The 21,182-nt window shown below is 46.7% G+C and overlaps 1 protein-coding gene across 1 annotated transcript; it reads right to left on the minus strand.

The window, feature by feature from the left end:
* Positions 1–1,759: 1,759 nt before the first annotated feature.
* LOC125713412 (leucine-rich repeat-containing protein 75A-like) lies at positions 1,760–20,691 on the minus strand. Its single transcript, XM_048984530.1, has 4 exons — positions 19,483–20,691; positions 16,218–16,346; positions 10,612–10,724; positions 1,760–3,521 (listed from the first exon to the last, which is right to left on the minus strand). Exons 1-4 carry the CDS (start codon positions 19,735–19,737, stop codon positions 2,894–2,896), a joined length of 1,125 nt encoding a protein of 374 aa, XP_048840487.1. The 5' UTR covers positions 19,738–20,691; the 3' UTR covers positions 1,760–2,893.
* Between the last annotated feature and the right edge of the window lie 491 nt (positions 20,692–21,182).

Raw genomic sequence — 21,182 nt, forward strand, 5'->3', positions numbered from 1 at the left:
TACGCGACAAATGTAATTTGCGTCACACGAAGGCTGACAAATAGACTGAGGTGCCACAGGTGGGGACTCCTTCACAAATAATTTGACAGCTATCTGAGCCGTTCGCTGGGTACTGGTGAAGCACGCAGACACACAGCGCACCGTGGTGACCGTACACACTTTCCAGGGTCATCACCTGACGCAGCACTGAAGCGATGCAGGATTTTGGTGGAATGGAGGGGTGCAATTGCACCCCCTACTGGTCACAGGAAAATGCCATTTGAACATGCCACAGATTTTCTCGACTGCTTTGGACAGTGTCTCTAAAAAGTCTTGAGGTTCTTCCTCAAAATTGTTTGTACACTGCAGCACAATAATTTGGATAACAAGCGAAATTAAGTGATTCATTCAAGCCTTTCATTCATGTTTCAAAATGTGGTGCCAACTAGTGGCGCCTAGTTGGTGGAATGAACTCCCCCTTGATGTCCGAACAGCGGAAACCTTGGCTGTCTTCAAGCGACAACTCAAAACTTTCCTTTTTCAGAAATACCTGAAGTAGTACTTCTGTATTCTTACTCAGCTCTTTTCCGTGTGTGTGTGTGTGTGTGTACGTGTACAAAAAAGAAAAAAGAAAAAAAAAATTTGTTGCACTTTCTCAACAGTGTTCGGATAGATGGTATTCATAGCCTGGTTCCTTATTGAGCTAGTATCGGAAAAATTCATCGCAGCGTCTTAAAGCACTTATGTACGTCGCTCTGGCTAAGGGCGTCTGCCAAATACTGTAAATGTAAATGTAAATATAAATGTTTAGTTATGTTGTCAACATGAAAATATACTATGGGAATATTTCTTGAATAAAAATTGATCAGTTGTTGCTCAATTTGCTTCACTATTATTTCTCTATATCTGGAGACTTACATGTGAAAATGTACACAGTGTTTTAGGTAGTTTTGTTGGAAAGAAAAAGCCAATTTTACATCAGGGGTTGGTCCTGTCACTGCTGCTGGTCAGGCCACATATTTTCATCTACATCACATCTAATATTCTCCTTTGCTATACACTGAGAAAATAACCCCCTTGTATGTTCCAACCACCCTCCACAAGAATCTGCTGGGGCGTCATCATAGGCAGTATCCGCTGCAGTGAGTTAAGAAACATGGTAATGTGGCTGGTGACAGGCAATTTCTAAGTTTATCATCGAATAAACCCTCTATTTTGGAACTATTTCCCTCATATTTCACCACTGAAGGAACCTTTCTGACAGCCGCATTAATATATTTGCATGTGATGATTTACACCACGCACTTGCGTTGAAATGTTTTGCGGCATTTAAGTAAACAATCGAAAAGCGAATACTTCATTTTGGCAACATGGCTAATAGAGCCGACGTTTGGGCTAATTCAAGGCGAATATACCTAATGCTATAAGAACCAAGACAAAATCATTTGTGGATGAATGAAAACAATGACAAATGATGTTCTGTTGGGAGACACTGACTTAAGGGTGTGCGGGCTGTATTAGGTTATAAGAAGGACCTTTTTCGTTTGTGAATTTGTTCAGAATAACTGAGAAAAGCTTTAAGTAAATAAAATGTAATTATATTGTAAAGCCATATGTATAAAAATTGGGGTTGATTTAGCTATATCAATGTGCTATTTTTTTTACAAATGTATTTATCTGGCTGAATGACTGGCCCCATCAGCACGCTCTCCCTGAGAGAAAGGCCTACGTCCTCCACACTGCTCTCATGGATGGCTAATAAGGCCATTTATCAACCTCGTACAACATACACGTTTTATTAAAGGTACATACAGCATTTATCTTTTACAAAATATGTCCATAATTGTTACTTTCATAATTGAAAATTCACGCAGTGTATAGGCCTAATGTGTTATATCCCAACCGTCTTTTTCGTACAATACCAGTCAAAACTCTGGACACACCTACTTTTAATACTTTTCTAACAGTCCTGAAGGAGTTTCCACAAGTTCTGGGGACAGGCTGGCTATCTTGCTTAGTCTTCGACCCAATTCATCCCAAACCAGCTCTGTAGGGTTTAGGTGGGGGGGGGGGGGGGGGGGTTATGGGGGTTAGGTCATCTGTCACAGCACTCCATCTCTTCCCTTGTTCACAAGATAATACTTACTACATAACCTCGAGGTGTGTTTAGGGTTGGTATCTTACGGAAAAATGAAATGGTTTTCACTATGCGTATCTAGATTTTTGCCTCATACCATATATCATATGCATAGTAATTTCTGGTTAAATAATTACATATTTATTCATAATCTGACAAACATAAAAGTGAGAACTGATATCAAAAAGGATGATACACACCTTTGTACATACTTAGCATTTTATCACTTAATGTGCTGTACCTCTTGGGCCCTGCAGGTGGCAGACTGACAAATCACAGCTTGCAGTCCTTTCATGGAGAAGAGCCTGACCTCTCTCTCGCTCCATATTGCGGCATCTGAACTTTGACCCACAGTGTATCAACGGTGCTCCACGCTGGACTCCTGTGTACTTCCGCCTCTGCAGAAATGTTTTCTGCTCACTTACTGTGAAACATTTTCCACCCACTACAAAGAGATGGTTGGTTTTGAGGACCAGAGGTTTTGGCATGTAGAGGCAATTTGGCGGACAAAGCAAAAGCCATATGGTCGTATCTACCTTCCCACCCCCAGGGTTACCTCCCAGACCCTCACACCCACTGGTGTCTTAGGCACATACAGATTCTATCTCAAGGCGTAACACTAGAATAACATAATGTCCCCAGCTGGAATAAGACAGCACAAATACATAAAAAATGATCACCACCTCTTTGAAACTTAGAAACTAATACTTCAAAAATACATCTTCCACTTTGTAATCAGTTTACATTGAAGAGGACCTTAGGGAATGATGTAAAAGGTCAGCATCCATAAAGTTGTTGTGATTGGCTAAAAGTGAATCCCTCTATCTTCTGCCTATGCGAGGTACCTTGTCTCTCTGCCTCTGTCACAGGCTGCATTCCACCCATTCCTTCTTCAGCCACCTTTCGCTGCACTTCCATCTCCTCCATGTCCTCTGCTTCGGTGTCCCTGGAATTGCTCGGTCTGCCCTCAGGCTCACCGGCCTGGTTCTCGCCGAATTCCATGATGGTGGGCAGGTTTCCCTGCTTGGGACAGCGCTTGCGAAGGCTCACCAGGAAGGGCTGCGGCAGGGAGAAGATGTCCACGTTGTTGCCCAGGTCGATCCAGGTGACGCTGGGGAAGCTGCCCGGATCCTTGAGGGCGTCGGTGAGCTGGCGGAGCACGGCGCGCGTCAGCCAGTTGCCGTTGAGCGCCAGCGTCTCCAGACGGGGCAGAGCCGCCAGGCAGGGCAGCAGCAGCAGCAGGGCCTCGTCCGTGAGCTCGGTGAAAGCCAGCTCCAGGGTGCGAACGCGGGACACGTGGCGCTGCAGGTGGGACCGCAGCCGCTCCACGTCGCGGCCCGACAGCGGGATCCCGGACAGGTCCACTGTGCCATTCGCGGGAGGGGTGGACAGAACGGCCTTCAAACTGACAGGGACAAGAAAAATAGGGATGTTTACAGAAAGATAATATAAACAACACACATAAAAATAACTGGAATGAGGCCAGAAAGCCCAGAAGCTTCCCAGCTGAGAAAAACAACACCTTCACACTGGAAGTCGAGGGCAAACAGATTTACCAGATCGGACCTCTGCATCAGGTAGGAGAGCAACAGATTGCAGATGGAAGGAGGTCTCCACTCACGCAGTGGCCCCCCCGAATTATTACGTCTGTCATGTCCTTACCTCTCTTTGACTCTTTAGTGTTCCACAAGGGGGGGCTTGTTATTTGTTTTTTTTTCTTTTCCTAACCCCTACCTCCTTTTCTCCATTCCAGCCCCCAGTCTCTTCATGAAACCCCTACACATTCCACACCTAGGATCGACCGCAGTCTACAAAAGGGGATATTGATGTTTGTAGAGTCCCAAGGGCATCTTGGGATGTTCCACCTATCCCACAGTTCCCCGTTCCACACTCGCCTTTCCTTCATCTCCGTTCTTCTCACTCATCCCGTCTCAGACGGCAGGTGGCCTAACTCATAACCACGAGGCTTAGCTACTCTACCTTAATTGCACCGGCATAATCACGCGTTAATCACTTCACCTTAATCGCAGCAGCTGCACCCGGTGACCTGAATGAAAGCTTCTCGTCGGAAAGACAACCTCAGAAATGGCCCCTCTCACTCTCATCTGCCCCGTTTTCCTCTCCAGAGCAATTATCATACAGCCAGTAGGTTTCCGTCCCCAGAAGAAGTGTGTCCCCCACTCCCCCCTACCCTGACCCCACCTTATTCACACTCCCCAGTCATATCTTCAGTTCATTCATTTTTTTCATTTCACATTTACTTTTTGCTTTTTTAGCAGATGTTTTTATCTAAGACGATGTACAATTGAGACAGCAGGGTGAGTCCCTGGAGCAACTGGGGTTAAGGACCTTGCTCTCCCAACCCTGGGACTAGAACCAACAACCAAGAACCAACTTACAAGCACAGCTTCCCAACCTGCTGAGCCACACAAAAAAAAATAGGGAAGTATGACATGGAAGCCAAGAGACTCTATCGTCATATTTTATTACCTCAACTGCTGTCTGCTTTCTCAGTCTCGGACGGAGTCAGGACTCCAGTTAACCCGAATAACGAAGAACGTGGACCTTGTTTGCAAACTGCACGTCCGTTCATGTATGTACAAAACGAGAGGAAAAGGAGCAGGTGGGCAATTTGTGAGGACCAGGACAAGGATGTGGCAGATTTTCTGCAAGTCTCCCGGCCCATTCATTGTGTTTGTCATCATCGCGCTGATTATTCAGCTGTTTGCGTGCGTTTCCGGTGCTTTTTAGTCCTCATGAGCCCACACAAAACCCTCGATAATGGCAGCATTGTCGTCGTTAAGAACAACAATTGTCATTGAGTTCAGCTGAGCCGTGCTCCTTATCTCGGGTTTCCGCTCTCTGTAAGCCCCCCAGCTCCCTGAGGTCTTCTAATGGAAGCCGGTTCACTAATGAACCCATGCGGTTCAAACGGACGAGCAAGGGGACACACGCGCGCGTGCACACCCACGCACACACACACACGCATGAACAGGGAGCCTTCATCTACTCACACACCAGAATGCACGAGCCGCTCAAACACAATTGCGCGTAGCCTCGGTGCCCAAGAGAAAGCCGACAGAGACAAACTTAGTCGCGTGGAACTGCTGCCGGAATCAATACCAACACAATTAGAGAGAATCTCTCAGTAAGTCCAGAGCAGGATTAGAGAGACGCTCCACTGCTCTCATTAAACAAGCCGCACGGTGTCACAGGCGTGTTTAGTGAGCTGACGAGGGCTACTGGAGTCCAAAGACCTCCTGCGGATTCCTGCAAACTAGCTGTTCAATTACTGTGGCATTTCAGTGGGGGCGGGAGGGGATCGCCTATCAAAAATCCATTTAAACCGAAACACACACATCATAGGTGAAGATTTAGCAAAACAACTGTTTAGCATTACCCCCCCCTCCCCATGTAAATTCCTTGTATGAAAAAAGTACTTGCTAATAAATAAACAATTCTGATTCCAGTTATAAAGTAAAGCAATAGACTTCTTTTTATGAGACTAAATATAGGCAAATATTTACCATCAGATAAGAGAACATTAGCTACACTAAGCAAAAGCAATTTGATATGCTGACATCACTACCTGATTTTACTGATATGATGACATCATATGATGACACGCCACTCCCCTTCAGTGACACTGTAATCTCACTCCGGTCGTGCGATGCTGACTTGGCCGCATCCCGACGGCAGCAAGGAGACGAGACGAGATTGAGGGTTTAACCCACTGTTTTTGGCCTGGGACTTTGTCGATTTATCATGGGGTCGGGCTATGAGACATGGACGGGGTCACTTCTCACCAGGACGTGCTGATGAGCTTTGAGTGAGAGTCGGGCGGCAGAGACAAGATGGATGAAACTACCGATCCCTGTCAACACGACCAATAAAATTTGGGCCACATTATTCATCTTGTCACAACAGGGGTCCCATCAATATCGCACAAATCATTCAAAAAAGCAGGATGTTCATGAAGCTCAAAAGTAATGTTGGACATGATCCAGGACTGACACCACGGCCAAACGTAGAGGGGTGGAGTAAAGTCATTGTTGGGTTCTCACCAACAACCAGGAAAACTGGGAGCCTCCTACAGCTCGGGGCCCCGGGCTACAGCCCAGGTTATAGCCTGGCCTTGACTGAGACCGAAGCCAGTGTGTAAACCCCTGTCAGAAGCAGCAAAGAAGCCGCGCCTCTGCTTAATCGGATGGACCAGCAGCTTCTCACACTGCAGATTAGTCAGGCAAGAGAGGAGAAGGAACAGCCGATCTGAGAGAGAGAGAGAGAGAGAGAGAGAGAGTGGGGGAAAGAGGAACGGAACACAAACAGAGGGATATAAGACCAAAAAAAGGCAAACAGGAAAACTAGGGAGGTGAAAGACAAGAATAAATGAGAGAGGAGTGAAAAGGAGGAATACAGACAGAATGAGAAAGGTGCAAGTGAAAGCAAGAGAAAAGGAGGGAACGAGAGAGAGAAAAACAAAGGGGAGAGAGCCGTTGGGGGGGGGGGGGGGGGGGTTCACGGCACTTATACCAGACATGCCTGAGAGCTGACGACATGGCGGCCCGGTGACAGGGAGCCAGCACATCCAGGCCACCTCCCCCCTCCCTCCAACCTGCTCCAGCAGCAGCTGCCTCCCTCACGCTGTCTATCTGCAGGACCCTCACTCTGTCACACACACTGGGGGAAACGACACAGTGCAACAGTGTCTGTTCTGAGTCGTCACTACAGAACTAACTGTGGGTATTGTGCTACTGTAAACCTGTAATCTATCTATCTATCTATCTATCTATCTATCTATCTATCTATCTATCTATCTGTCTGCCTGTCTGTCTGTCTGTCTATGATCGCATATGTTCACGATCAATTTATTGCATCAGTAAATGTCTCTATCTATCTATCAATCTATCTATCTATCTATCTATCTATCTGTCTGTCTGTCTGTCTGTCTGTCTGTCTATCTGTCTGTCTGTCTGTCTATGATCGCATATGTTCACGATCAATTTATTGCATCAGTAAATGTCTCTATCTATCTATCTATCTATCTATCTATCTATCTATCTATCTATCTATCTATCTATCTATCTATCTATCTATCTGTCTGTCTGTCTGTCTGTCTGTCTGTCTAATCTGATGTGTACATGTATACAGATACACACATGCTCAGTCCTCCATCCTGCTTTTCAGTGGCTTCTCTGTAAAATCTCGCGTGCCAAAAAAAAAAAAACATACAAAACTCACTCGTCGTTCGACTCACGAACGATTACCACAAACACACACCGCAAAACGGCCCCTCCACCCACTCCTCATGGATGTCTAGTCACACACACGCACACACACACACAAACACACACAAACACACACACACATACACAAGCTCACTCATGCACTTACACACAAACCTAGTCATGCACACTCACACACACAGAGTATAAAATTGTCCACTTGTCTCCAGCTGATTTTCTACATAAAAAAAATCATGTTTATCTTAACTGAATTCAGTCTACCACCCCTGTGGAGAAAATTCAGAGAGCCAAATGCAGCCCCCCACCCCCACCCAAAACACACCCACTCACTTTGACTGTGCCGGGGTTGTGTTTGCATTTTAAATCTCGTTTTTCCTTAAACTAGAAAATAGAGAACAAAAGCCAAATTTTTAAAGCCATTACAGTATAAAAGAGTGGTAAGGGTAAACACGTCCCTTAAACCTGAAGGCCAACAGCCATGTACACAGGTAACTAAGATGGTCTGTCGCGCTCAGCAATGAAGCAGTCAGAACCATAACAGACCGGCTACCTGAACAAACCAAGTTCACTGAAAAGTTAAACCACTAAGTTCAACATTTTCACTCAGTCACAGCAAGGTTTGTGTTAAACGTATGAGCCAATCACTTATTTTACATTTTGTTTTATTACTTTAGCAGACAGTTTTATCCACATATTTTTTGAGAAAGTTGGGTCAGGCAGTCCCTGGAGAAATTGGGACTTAATGGCTGAGTTCAGGGGACTAACTTTCAAATCTCTTTGCTAAAATAGGGATGTGAACCAACAACCTGATCCGATCGCAATGACAGGATCCCAACCCACCTAGTCACACTCCACCCAACAGTTATTGGAATGCTAGTACAGTCTTCACTCAAAATTCCCTTAGCCCCCCCCCCCCCCACAACCACACCCTACACAGAAGTGAGCCACCAACACCCCACTGCAAAATTGGATGTGGTCAGCTCAACAGATGGAGAAACACCTGTAGGGATCCAGTGAGGATGAAAGGCAGGCCTCTATCAGATATTCCCACAAGCTGCTTCCTCATCACCCGAAAATTAAGAAAAAAAAAAGCGAAAAGAAAAATGATGGTTTCTGATTTACTTTTCTGTCCGGGATAATTCACATCCCCCCCCCCCACCCACCCCTTTCCCAACCCCTAGACAGAAGTGGCAAACTGATGAAGTCATCATCTCATTTTAGAGAGACCCAGTTCTAGCTCCCTGCATGGTGGCCAGTCGCTCCCTCCTACAGGTGATGGGCAGACACGACAGACACAACAGGCATGACAGTCGAACGCCGAGCCCGAGAACTGATGACGGAGCAGGGAGGAACTGCTCGTTTAATGAGCCTGCCTGACACTTAATGAGGGAACCCTGGCTAAAATGAATAAATGGAACCAAGCTTTCCAGAAAAAAAAACAGACAGAGAATTTTATTTTTATATCTATTCGCCACAGGGCAGTTTTCAGAAATCCACATTAATTCCCTCACTGGGTCTGACACAGTGATGGCAGGGACTTCGCATCCCTGTGGACACTAGCCAGTGAGCCAGGTTGCACTGCATTGCTTGTCTCTGTGATTTCTGAAGATAGATGCATCTGTTAAATGCTAACGCTGGCTATAATCTAATTTCTCGGCACAATCTAAAGCCCCCTGTTAAACCTAATAAAAAAGGGAGTAAGAGTGCAATGGAGAGAGAGAGAGAGAGAGAGAGAGAGAGAAAAAAAAAAGAAATCCTCCCAGAAAATGAGATTTAAGCCACAAAATGATTAATTTACATTTCACTGAAAATCTGTTGTGCATTTGCAGAGAAATCTAGATGACCAGCTGGAGGGACAAAAAAACAAAACATGTAATGCATTTAATACTGATGCGCGCGCAGTTCAACCATTAATGCTGTGTGTGTAATTAGCGCGTTACGATGTCACCAAACAGCACAAGTTCCCCTTCATTTGACGGTACCACCCGCTGTCCACTCAGGCACTGTGAAACCCTCGAACAGAACATGAGAACAGCGAGCCCCTGTCAAAAAGAAATGGGAAGAAAAATAAAAATAAAAACAATAGCAACTGTGCCGTGAGAGATTGTGGGGGGGGTAGAGACAACACGGAGCTCCAAAAGGAACGGGGGTACAAATCCCTTTAGGGCACAATGAAGCTCTCGCAATCTCTGCTGATTATTCTCAGCAATGGAGCAGAATGGGAGGAATGTGAGGGTTCTGGAACATGCGGGGTTCTGATCGCCGCATGCTCAGAGGGACCCCCACGGACAGCGTAGTGGAGGGGGAGGGGGCAACGGAGATACAGCTTCTTAACTCCCAAGTGGCCACTGTTTCCCGGGGTTATACAGAGAGAGGCTCTTTCCCACACACGCTAACTCACAGACATGAGCCAGCGGCTGTTTGCCCAGAAATATGAACAAGGGGACTGGTGGGGAACACTCAGTACCCAGGCTGTAAAAAAACTGCAGGCCAGTATGTCACGAAAAACATTCTCCTATTTAGAGACCCCTAACCATTCAGCAAGTTCCATATTACGTCACCAGCTCATTTGTCACGCGGGATTTGAACGCATGACCCTTTGTTGATAAGCACAGCTCTTTTCCCACCAGCTAAGCCCACAATTCCGACAGCGCCATGGAAACGACGGGCAGGCGGCTCCGTCGGTGGGGGACACGCTCTCACGTCTCCCGTCTGAAACCGACGCGATCCTTCGATTTCAGATGCCGCCGCAAAATGAAGACCCCCACCGGCCAATCACGAAGCACTCCGATGTGTTTCCCGATACATCGTGTGGAGGGAGAGGAGAGGACGATAAATCTGACCGGCGCTGAGGGACGTTCCACCGTGTCAGCCTGCCTCCGCAGCGTGGCGCGTGATGGACTGATCACCTTAATTAGTGATGCTAGCCCAGTTCCTCTGTGCCCCTGTGACTGTGTGTGTGGGCGTGCCGTCAATCCGGTCCCAACAAACAAACATTACGAAAACAATGCAATTGAAAAGCTACCAGGAAAGCATATTGTGGTGGAATTTTAAACTTTAAATTCAACGAGGCCTCTCCCCCCAAAAGTGTTCCACAGGTTGATTTAATGTTCTCGCGCGATATGATTGGCTGACAGTGTTCCATCGTAATTATTTTCTGGCATACTATTGGCTCCGCCCAGCCCCGCCCTGTACCTGTCACCTTAGCCCCACCCCTCCACCTTTACCCCACAGACGATTGGTTCCCACCAGGCCTGGGGTTTCCGCTTCAGCAGGCCCTGTCGTCGCCACTGCGAGTGGGGGCTCAGGTGGTAGGTCAGCTGGCGGCACACCTTCTCCATGGAGTTCAGGGCGTCCCCTTCCTGTGGGGGGGGGGGGGGGGGGGGGGAGAGGGAGGAGCTCCGGTCACTCAAACTAAAAGAGCTTATTTCTCCGACACTGGGTCACGAAACACTCTGTAGTGGGGATTAGCCCTCTGGAACCTGTCATTTCTGACTTGAACTGAATTAATTCTGCTTTTTGGTCAAAATACGATTGAGGGGAGAAGAATTACTTAGTAAAAGGCTCCCTAGCAAATTCCAAGTAGACTGTTTTCAGCTGAAAGATCCCAGCTTGGCAATGACAGTATTCTATTCTATTCTATTCTATTCTATTCTATTCTATTTAGTTATTGGTGGCTGTGATGGGTTGGCACCCCATCCTGGGCTGTTCCTTGCCTTGATAGGATAGGCTCTGGACCTCAATAGGACAAGCGGTTACAGAAAATGAATAGATGGATGGACGGATGATGGATGTTTATTGGTTGATCTTAGAATCGTTGATCTCAGCTATCAGAAGCAAGGCATTTAATCCATGTATCTGTCTTCCTTGACTGGCAGTGACCCTGAAGCACATCCTGCCATCTGAACAGCTCTTTGAGGGAAAGGGAAGGTCATCATGCTCATTTTTAAATCCTAACCAGAGGCACAGGGACAGGACAGGCAAGGCAGGCATCTGCCTGGGCCCCCCGAGCTGGGCTAATTACACCTTTATTTGTATGTTCTGTTTTTCATAGTAAAGTGAAAATAAAGGAATCGTGTTTATTACATTTTCTTTGTTGGTATTATTATTTAATACTTCTTGTTATAATGATGGTCATAAATTTCACCATGTCAGGGGGGGTCCATTGGGGGTGGGGGCATGTATTTTCTTGCCAAGGGCCCCTAGTTTCCCGAGAACTGTCTCTGATCTTCACTGGTGGCACAAGCCATTTTCTTCCTCATAAATCCCTCCCATCGTCTCCTTCATTGCAAAACCTCTCGGCCAGGAGAAGCCAGAGGCTGTATTTGCACGTGTGATTTCATATTATTATAAAAAAATATGGCTCTGACTCATATATATCAACTTTGTTGTCATTTATTAAAGGCGATTTTTCTCTACATGTTTGCATCACACCAGTATGGGGTCTTGGCATAACCATTTACATTATTACAACACCCCCGACCCTGGGGAAACATCCGTTTGTTTGAGAGACGCAGCAGCAGTACCGAGGACACGCAAGCCATTCGTTTTCGCACATTCCGGTTAAATTAAGCAGCTGGTGACTCACCCACAGCGCTGAAGGAAAACGCCTGTCAGCTAACGAGGTCACCGCGGCCCCTCGGCGACATAGCGGCGGGGGTGGCCAGTTATCGATATGAAGCTTATCGATTACAGAAGTTCCGTTATTCAGCTCCTCCAGGGGGGTTTACAGAATATCGCTAACAAACTCCAAAGTGCACATTAAGAGTTTTTTTTTCTCTCCATCAAAGCAGGACGGCCTCAAAGCAAACGCAGACACAGAAACAAGGTGAGGAATTCTGCGCAGCTGCCGACTCGCGACGCCATTCGACACCTTGGGCTAAGCAACGGGATTACAGACGATGCTCTTCTATTAAGCTCCGTACTTTGGCCTCAGTCCACTCCAAGGAAATGATGTGCAAAACTTAACCATAAAACGAGCGGTGATTCGGGTGGGAATGGGACGACTGAGGTCGTGCAAGCGAAGAAGACCAGTCTGGTGCAGGTGTTAAGGAGACGCCGTTAAAGTTGGGATGGTCGACGTTCACAGGTCAGGATCAGGGAGACATGACGGTGCCTACAGATGTCAACACCTGATGACAAACATCTACCTACAGAAGGTTTATCTTTTTGCTGTCTTCGGGATCAGATTCCGCTGTGTAAATATTCCTGATCCTTCAAGGGATCGTCACACTTTCAGCAGGCCTGCCAAGAAGTACACAGGACACTATTTTCTTGTAACTTTTTGCATATTGCTGTTGCTACCTCTGCACATCTATACTCAGGGCGTAACACAACGTATTCATCTCTTTAGGGACCTGGTGCTAATCAGTACTCTTTTATACTCAAATCTATTTTATTCTATTATTTTATATGGTTTTATTGTTATTGTATTATTTTTCTATCTTTTCGATATTTTTATACATTTTCTATGTTGTCTGTGAACATATGAAGCAATACTGCCAAAACAAATTTCTAGTACACAAGGATGTACCTGGTCAATAAAGTGAATTTTGATTCTGATTCGGATCCATCACGCCCAAGGAGCCCAGAACAAAGGGGGGGCTAAAGGGGGGGGGGATGTGAAGTCATGTCCACTTGGCTGTTTACCATGTGCCTTTGAAAGACAGATTCTTTATTCATTTATTACCTATTTAAAAAGTCACAGATATAATTCAAGCTCCTGTGAATGAAGTTCCATCGGTTTGCGTTTAATTATCGATTCTTTTTTAATGATGCTTCACCCCCCCATCGCCCACAATCACATACCCTTCCACACAGCTGCACTGTGCATTGCTGTCCCAGGTGATCAGCGTACGACCCCCCCCCCCCCCCCAAAATGTGGCGTGTCGTTACACTTTGTTTTACATTGTTGTTCTTGACTCAATAAAGCTATTAGCTCAATGTTCCTTCCCTCCGTCACTCGGGTCTTTGTGCCTGAACCGAACACTTCGTCCGTTTGGCATGGGAACCGTTCTCTGGCTTCAGCAGTGGGGGGTCTGGGGTTTATTGTGCTGTATGCTGTGTGCGCATGTGTGTGTGCGTGGTGAGTCATACCAACTCCAATTTCTGATCCAGGTTGAACTTATTTCTTTCCTGCTCTCGCTTTTTCACCTCTTACCCGCCCCCCCCCGGCCTCTTAAAGCTTCTTTATTGGTGTAACGTGGCACGAGGACTTACTGCCAAAGCAAAAGTTGCATTGAATCAAGTTTAACAATAAACAAAGGTCAACAAAATCTTTTCTCCTGGCTTCCTTTGTTCCTCCATTTCAATACGGCATTTCCAGACCTAAGGCGAGGAATTCCCAGACCTAAGGCGAGGAATTCCCAGACCTGACTTTTAAGGCAAAGAATGTAGGGAGAGCAGTGTTCATTCCCGGGCTGCTGAGGTGAGTTTTCCGCTTCTCCTTCCCTTTATTACTCTGTCAGTCACACTCATTATCATGCATGTGTGGCGACGCTGACAAATGTCCTGGATAATCATATTACCCCCCCAGAGACACCCTTTGGCACAACATCCCAGCAGGACCCCCTGGACACTGGCCTGCTGGACAGGGGCCGCTGTAAAGATTGGACGATTCCAAAGGCCGCTCAGTGACAAGGGCACTAAAAAATTTGGAGCATAATTGGATTGGTCGGGGTTGGAGGTCTAGTATGATATGATTTCATGGGGGCCAAAATCCCTAGTGGCACCCCTGCTGTCGGAACACGCCTTGCTGCCGCTGCCTGTTAGGTTAGCCAGCCCAAGAGCTGGGGGTATCAGCGTGTGAGTCATCGGTGGCACGTGGCACCATCCACAAGGCCCGTCTCTCCCCGGCATGTCAAGCCGTCCTGCCCGGGGTAGGGGTCTCACTCTCCTCACTTCAGCTCACCATTATACCCTTGGGGCGCCTCATCAGCGCCGTGAGACTGTCATTAATGTCCCTGACAGATACGGTGACTTTCTCTCTGCAGCAAGTGACCAAATATAGTCGTTCGCTTGTTGCACGGTAACGATAGCGGGAGCGGCTATGCTGAAACAATACTGTCGCTATAAATACTGCTGGCTGCCCTCTGACCAATCGGCAAGCTCCATTCCTGGGAGAAACGCTGCCATTGTCCCCTTTAAGAAAAAGGCTTCACCTGAAATTCTCCAGTACTCATCTCCAGGAAATGAAAGACGTAGAACTAAACATGTCTGTATTACCCCCGGAGTGCATACTAATGTGATACGTACCACCGTTAAAAACGAACAGCGTTTTATTATTTCATCATGTGAAAATCAGAAGTATTAATACTGTATGCAGGGCAGGACTGACCATCTGGCATGACCAGCATTTTCCCAGTGGGATGACGGGTACGTGGGACGCCAAAATTTGGAGGGGGGGGGGCCCTAACCCCCTCAACAAATTTGCACGAATTATTTTGGGGGACTCCAAAGTCCGGGGCTGATTTTAATCCCAATCCAGCCCTGACTGTACAGTATTAAGGGTGCAGAGCAGCGTCTCCCAGTCCAGGTCTCGGGAATTCAAAGTCGGTCCGAGTTTTTGCTCCCTCCGAGCTCCTCTGCCAAAAAGGCCGCATTTGCCTGATGTCCGAGCAAAAACATGGACTGTCTGTAGGTCCCCGAGGACCGGACTGAGAAACACTGGTGCAGAGTGTAGCACTTCGGCTTCACAGTCCAAGGCTGAGCGCTGATTCCTCCCCACAGCTCGGTGTTTGTGATGTTTGCATTTTCCTTCCTGTCACATGGTTTCCCATGTCTAAAAACTCACCCTAGTCTCAGTGTCCAAAAACATGCAGTTTAGAGTAACTGGCATCTCGAAAATCGCCCAAGCATGCATATGTACATGTGCGAATGTGTGCCCAGCAATGGACTGACATCCTGTCCAGTGGTGCCCTGGGCATTCTGGGAAAAGTTCCAGTTGCAACGGGCGCAAGGCACGTTTTGCATTTAATTCGACAAATTCACATCAAAGCACTCATTCTAATTTAGACAACTGTGTGACTTCTCAAGAGAGTGGAACTAAGAATTTCTAGACTGGTGCTGAAAAGCAATGGGCACCTTTGGAGGAGACAGAGATCCCGCAGATTTGCTGCAAATGTGATGAGCAGCATAAGCAGGACTCTGGCTATAAGTGCTGTATGTCAGTCATCCCCCAGTGCTCCGTAAGCAAGGCCAAGACGAATCCCCATGCTACTGGAAAGAAAGCCGGGCTCGCTGTCATCCAATCTCCAGCCAACTCACGGCAGAGGGACAGGATGTCATATTCCAGTACCTGTGCATATCTGTGTGACACACGGGCTGCGTATGTCTGGGTGACAGGCAGCAGGACAGTCATTTTCCATGCCCGCGTGTGACAGAGAGACAGAGCACGTGTTTACAGGGTTTGCTGTCTTTCTGGGGCCAAATTTTGGAAGCGACGTGCCTGCAGATAATTCCTGAAAAGCATATTTTGAGGGGACAGTCAGTCCCAACTCAGTTTTTTACTTTACCTTCTTTTTTTGCTAGAAATTCTCATCTAATGAGTCAATAGAAAGTTTCCCGAATTTGATTCGGGGAACAAATTCACATGTGTGTGCTGGACAGAGTTTTACTTACGTCATGTTCTGAGGGCAGAGCAAAAAATGGGTCCAAGCCACTAGAGGAGGCAGGACCAAGACACATGATTGGTTAGTCCCACCTCCTCTATTCCCTTGGACCCACCCCCTCTACAATCTGATTGGTTATCTCTAAGAACCAATCATTTTTTGCCCCCATGAGCGATGTGTGTATATCTATCTGTTTGTGAACATGTTCGATGGATGGTAAGAATGTGCCCATCAGTCAGGATCTACCGTCTTGGGGCAGTTGATGTGTCTGGCCAAGCTGATGATCAGGTCATGGGTGATGGGATCCACCAGGTTGCGGAAGCTGGCGTAGCGATACAGGACGTCGTCCAGGGATGTCGACTCCATTCCCAGGTCCTGGGGAGAGGGGAGCAAAGACAGTTGGGACAGATGGGACCGTGGGTTGTGTTCTGTCTGAATGGGGGTCAACGGTGAACCACAGTCATGCCAGCCGGTATTTCTAGGAAACCTGCCAGCTGAAATCCAAAATATTGCTGAGTGGAGGTGGTCCGTCTCCAGATAGCTGTAGAGCTACTGCCCCAAAGCTTTTCGTCGCCACAGCTTTGGGTAATTTGTGTTTCATGTTGTAATGGATTCCCTTTTGAAACGAGAGTGATGGCTCCATGACTGCAGCCTCCTGACATCCCGACATGACTATTAAGAACCCTCAAGGGAAGAGGTGGTACAAAGGAACATGAAAACAGGCCGTGAAATCAAAGCCGGCCCTTCAACGTTAAACCGCCAAGGGACGTTGGCCAACAGATACATGTGTGCATGTGTGCATTAAAACGTATTACATGTAAATACATATGTAGGCGTGCCCATATTTGGGCAAAGCAAACAATTCACTCCTTCTATATAAAAAAATCCTGCCACCAATGTAGCCTGCAATGAGCAAAGGCAGTCTACCCTCTGATGTCCATTATCTACAATGCAAAGTACTCTGCCAACAGACCTGCAATTATGATTAACCCAAGAGCTGGAAGAGTGACTAGGACTGGGGGGGGGAGACAGAAAAAAGAGAGAGAATGGGCTGAATTTTGAATTTCCCTTTTAATAAGAAAAGCTTGCAATATATTTTCGATGATAGATTTGAAATATGAATGAATAGGAAAAATAATGAGTGAATTGGTGCTTTTAGCTCTGGTGGTAGGTAAACCAACGAAGCATCAGCAGCAGAAAGAGTATTCAATGCCCCCCCCCTTCCATCTCTATAATAAAGACATCAGTCCCCAGCGTAGATCACCGAGAAGGAATGAAAGACCATGCAGCACAGCCTTCATTAATTCCAATCCAATCAGGCATGCTGCTATCGCCATGGTTTCTGATTGGCAGTGGGAGTCCGAACAAGCCGGTGAGGTGAAACTGCTCCAAATGAACCACGAGGTTCAATCCCAGCATGCAGCAGTGATGGACTGCTGGGCAATCTGAGCCAGCTTGGGGAAGCGCTGACCTTAGAATCCACCCAGAGACATAACGGGCTAGGGGCAATGCACAGAATGAGGGAAATACAACAAGGAACATTTTGAAGTATTTCAAAGCAATAATAGAATGAATGTTACATTTATATAGCGCTTATTAGGACAGAACCAATGGGGATCCATCCTGCGCCAGTACGCTCACCACACAGTAGCTAAGGCGGTGAAGGGGCAGGAGAGAATTCACCAATTAGATACAGGGGATGATTAGGAGGCCAGATCTGATAGAGCCACAGTGGGCAATTTTAGGTAGGACATCTCTTCCAAGAGATGCCCAGGGATCTTTTATGACCTCAGAGATTCAGGACTCCGGTTTTACATCTCATCCAAAGTACAGCACCATTATCACAGCACGGTGCCTTTGTCACTACACTGGGGCACTGGGATCCACACAGACCACAGGATGGGCTAACCAGCTGGCTACACCAACACCTCTTCCAACAGGAGGCCAGCATTCCTACATGATTTCCCATCCCAGTACTGGTCAGGCTCAGACATGCTTAGCTTCAGAGGGATTACCTAGTCTAAACTGCAGGCGGCGTGGCAATTAAATGCTATCAGCAGCATCTGCTGGCCTATCAACCATACCCAGGGTAATTGGTCCATTTGTAAAAGTTGATATTCAAGTTTAACCAGGCAGGGAACAAATGCTCTCAAATGGTGCACAGGAAGGGTGGTTCCTGGGAGCTGAGCCTCTCAACTTCACAACAACAGGTGCCATGTGCAAGGGAGGCATTTCTCCTGGACTATCCATCGGCTCCGACCCCCCATGCCCTGACTTTTCACCCCAGTCTTCTTCTCTGTACCTTCCTCTCTACGCTGCAAAGCCACATGGGAGCTGTGCCAAGATGTGCGATGACGCCGACCGCAAAGGCGGCATGAGGCCTCAGACTGGCGTATGCACGGATCCGAACGGGTCCACTGGGCTGTCTGGTTGAGCGACACTGAAAAGACTAACAGAAATTCCCACAGAGGGAGAGACGAGAGGGAGTTTCCATAATGGATGAATCTCCGGAGAGCTCAGTGATGTTTGTCTGCCTCCCCAGTGTCCGCATATTATCACAGGAGGTGGAGGAAAGGGAACGAGAAAAATTCATTTTGGACGTCAACGGGGCAAAGAGAACTGATCTCGATCCTTTACTCTTCACCACAATGCAACCATCAACCAGAAGGTGATCAGACGCCCAGAAGCTCCGCCGAGCCTCACGCCAAGAGGCACTGAGATGTGACTGATTGTGAACTGATGGGGGGAGGGGGCATTTTCCACAGTGACAGTATGTCACAGACTGAGGCTTCCTGGAGAACGGCCACCTCTCTCCAGCCTTCAGGCCTGGCCCTTAGATTCGTGGCCAAATTCTCACAATTTGTTCATCTGCCTTTCTCTCTTGACCCCGCCTGACTTTTCACGTCGCCCAGAAAAACAACACAAGGTTCATTCCCGTCCCTGAGCGCCAACAAAATGCACGGTTCACCCTCCCCCTCTCTCTCTTGCACACAAACATACAATCCGATCCTCATGTGTAAATGTTTTTTTTTTTTTCGTTCGTGTTCATATGCTTTAAGTATATGAATTAAAATAAATTTTAAAGTAATTTCAACAGATCAGACTTGCAATATTACAATGGTAATGTCGTAATATGGTTGCCATTTGTTATGTGTTTTATGTATATGTAAATAATTCCTTTACCACGTTGTTTTTTTTATCAGAGCAGTGCAAAGCATGCATTTCGGATCATCGACGATGCACCTTACGGCTCAGGATACCAGACAACTGGTCGCTAGACAACTGAGCTTAAAATCTGCAACAGGTCTAATACCCAGGTTTATTTTATATATAAAATAAATAAATTATGCATTATGCCATATTGACTTTGGATATTTCTCTGTTATTCTAACGAATTTTTGAGTTACTTTTCCAAGCGTGCTTTTCTCCTTTTCTAGATATCAACTAGTGGCAAGTTAACAGGTTTCAGACTCCCGACTCCCACCCGAGCTCGCCTCCAATGTGCGCTCACCTGCCGGAGCGTTTTCAGCAGTTCCGTCGCTTCGTCCTGCTTCCCTTCTTTGGCCATGGCCATCATCTCCTGGATCATACCGATCCGCCGCTGGTACGGGGGTGGAGTTCCGGAGCGGCCGAACCGGTCCCCGGACTTAAACATGAAAGAGGCGAATATGTCTCCGCGTTCCTTGGTTGGCGTCCGCTTCCATCCTCCGTACTGCGGACTCGCCCCAGGCTCCGGGCCGGATCCCTTCGTGTGTTTGGTTCCCATGGTGTACAAACGTACAAGTACACCTGACTCGCCACCCAGTCATGCAAACTTAATCAGCACTTTTAAAAGTTAAGTGCAATTTCAAGTACAAAACGGTGCACAAATATATCCTAATGACTGGAATATCGAAATAGTAAATCATTTTAAAATTGCTACATGAATATAAAAAGCAAAATTAGCAGTACCAAAAAATGAAATGAATAGGAAAACCCCTGTTGCTAGCTCTTGAAAAACATACATGGAAATTATTTCTGCTATACGAGAATAATAGGCTACATATCGATTATCTTATGCTACGGATTTAACGACAGCCATTTAACTCCTATTGCGATCGCGAAGCATAATCCACACGCAGATATTAGAGAAAGCCTTCAAGCGAAGTGGGACACTGCAAAAGTGTACCCTTAAAAAGTTTATTTTCCTATATAATATCCAAATAATGGAGCATGAAAACAAACGACAAAGTAACAATTTGATTCGTGGAACAAAATATAATGATTACGAAAAACCGCACACTATCTAATGATAGTTCCGTGAAGCATTTTCAGGCAGCGCTGAAACACAACAGGAGCAACAAGCGCACCGACCGCAGCTCGCAGAAGATACCGAGGGAAGCGTCCGATCTGTCAGGCGGCGCTTTAGGGTGTGACGGTCTGCCTTCGCTTCCGTTTACATCCCACCGGCTAAAGTCCCCTCAAGTGAGCAGCATCTTCGGAGCAAACTCTCGCAGCTTGGTCCGGGCAAAAGAGAAGAAAAGAGTGGAAAACAATAATGCAGTCCAGAACCTCCCCTGTTAAAGCCGAAGCCCCTTTTCTTCGGTACTTGGCTTGATTTCTGTTTCGGATGTAGCGGGTTTTCCTTAGTGCCCAGCTGCTCAGTGCAATTGCACCCCGCTCTTTGCTTGCGTTGCATACACCAAAAGAAAAAAAAATCACGTCTGTTCACAAAATCCACCCCCCCCGCACCCACCATGAGCAAAAAACAAAGAAAAAGGAAGGGGAAGACAAAGCAAGATATATAGGTCGGTGGGGAGGGGGGGGTTATAGGTAAACCAGCACTCGAACAATGTCTTTCTCAATATTTTATTTCCATGCTACTGTACGTGTCTGCTATAATTATCACATAGCCTGCGTATTTAAAAGTTGTATTCGCCCTGCTTTCATGTTTCATAATGTAATACTGTTGGATGGGGATTCTGAACATTGCTGATTCATTTTTTCCAGCATTTAATTCAGACACTCTTCATACCCATCATATCTTATCCCTCGGAAGTTCACAAGCGCCTCAATGTTTGTTCCAGTTTGTGAATTGCTCAAGTACCCCCAGTAAATAGGACAAGGTTAAAGATGCCCTCCACGCCCCTGAGTAATGGACTTCAGTACAGTGAAATTTTGCCTGCCCAGCGGTCTCCTGCTTGCGACTAATGAGTAGGCAGCTACCCTGCA

Source organism: Brienomyrus brachyistius, chromosome 18 (genome assembly GCF_023856365.1).
Source record: "Brienomyrus brachyistius isolate T26 chromosome 18, BBRACH_0.4, whole genome shotgun sequence".
NCBI lineage: Eukaryota > Metazoa > Chordata > Actinopteri > Osteoglossiformes > Mormyridae > Brienomyrus > Brienomyrus brachyistius.

What these genes read in the sequence shown, in the direction of transcription:
- LOC125713412 (XM_048984530.1), bottom strand. Translation starts at nt 19,737, where the DNA reads ATGGGAACCAAACACACGAAGGGATCCGGCCCGGAGCCTGGGGCGAGT. An exon ending in TGCTGAAAACGCTCCGGCAG is followed by an intron (nt 16,347 to 19,482) that starts GTGAGCGCACAT and finishes CCCTCTCCCCAG; the next exon opens with GACCTGGGAATGGAGTCGAC. An exon ending in AAGCGGAAACCCCAGGCCTG is followed by an intron (nt 3,522 to 10,611) that starts GTGGGAACCAAT and finishes TGTCCCTGTCAG; the next exon opens with TTTGAAGGCCGTTCTGTCCA.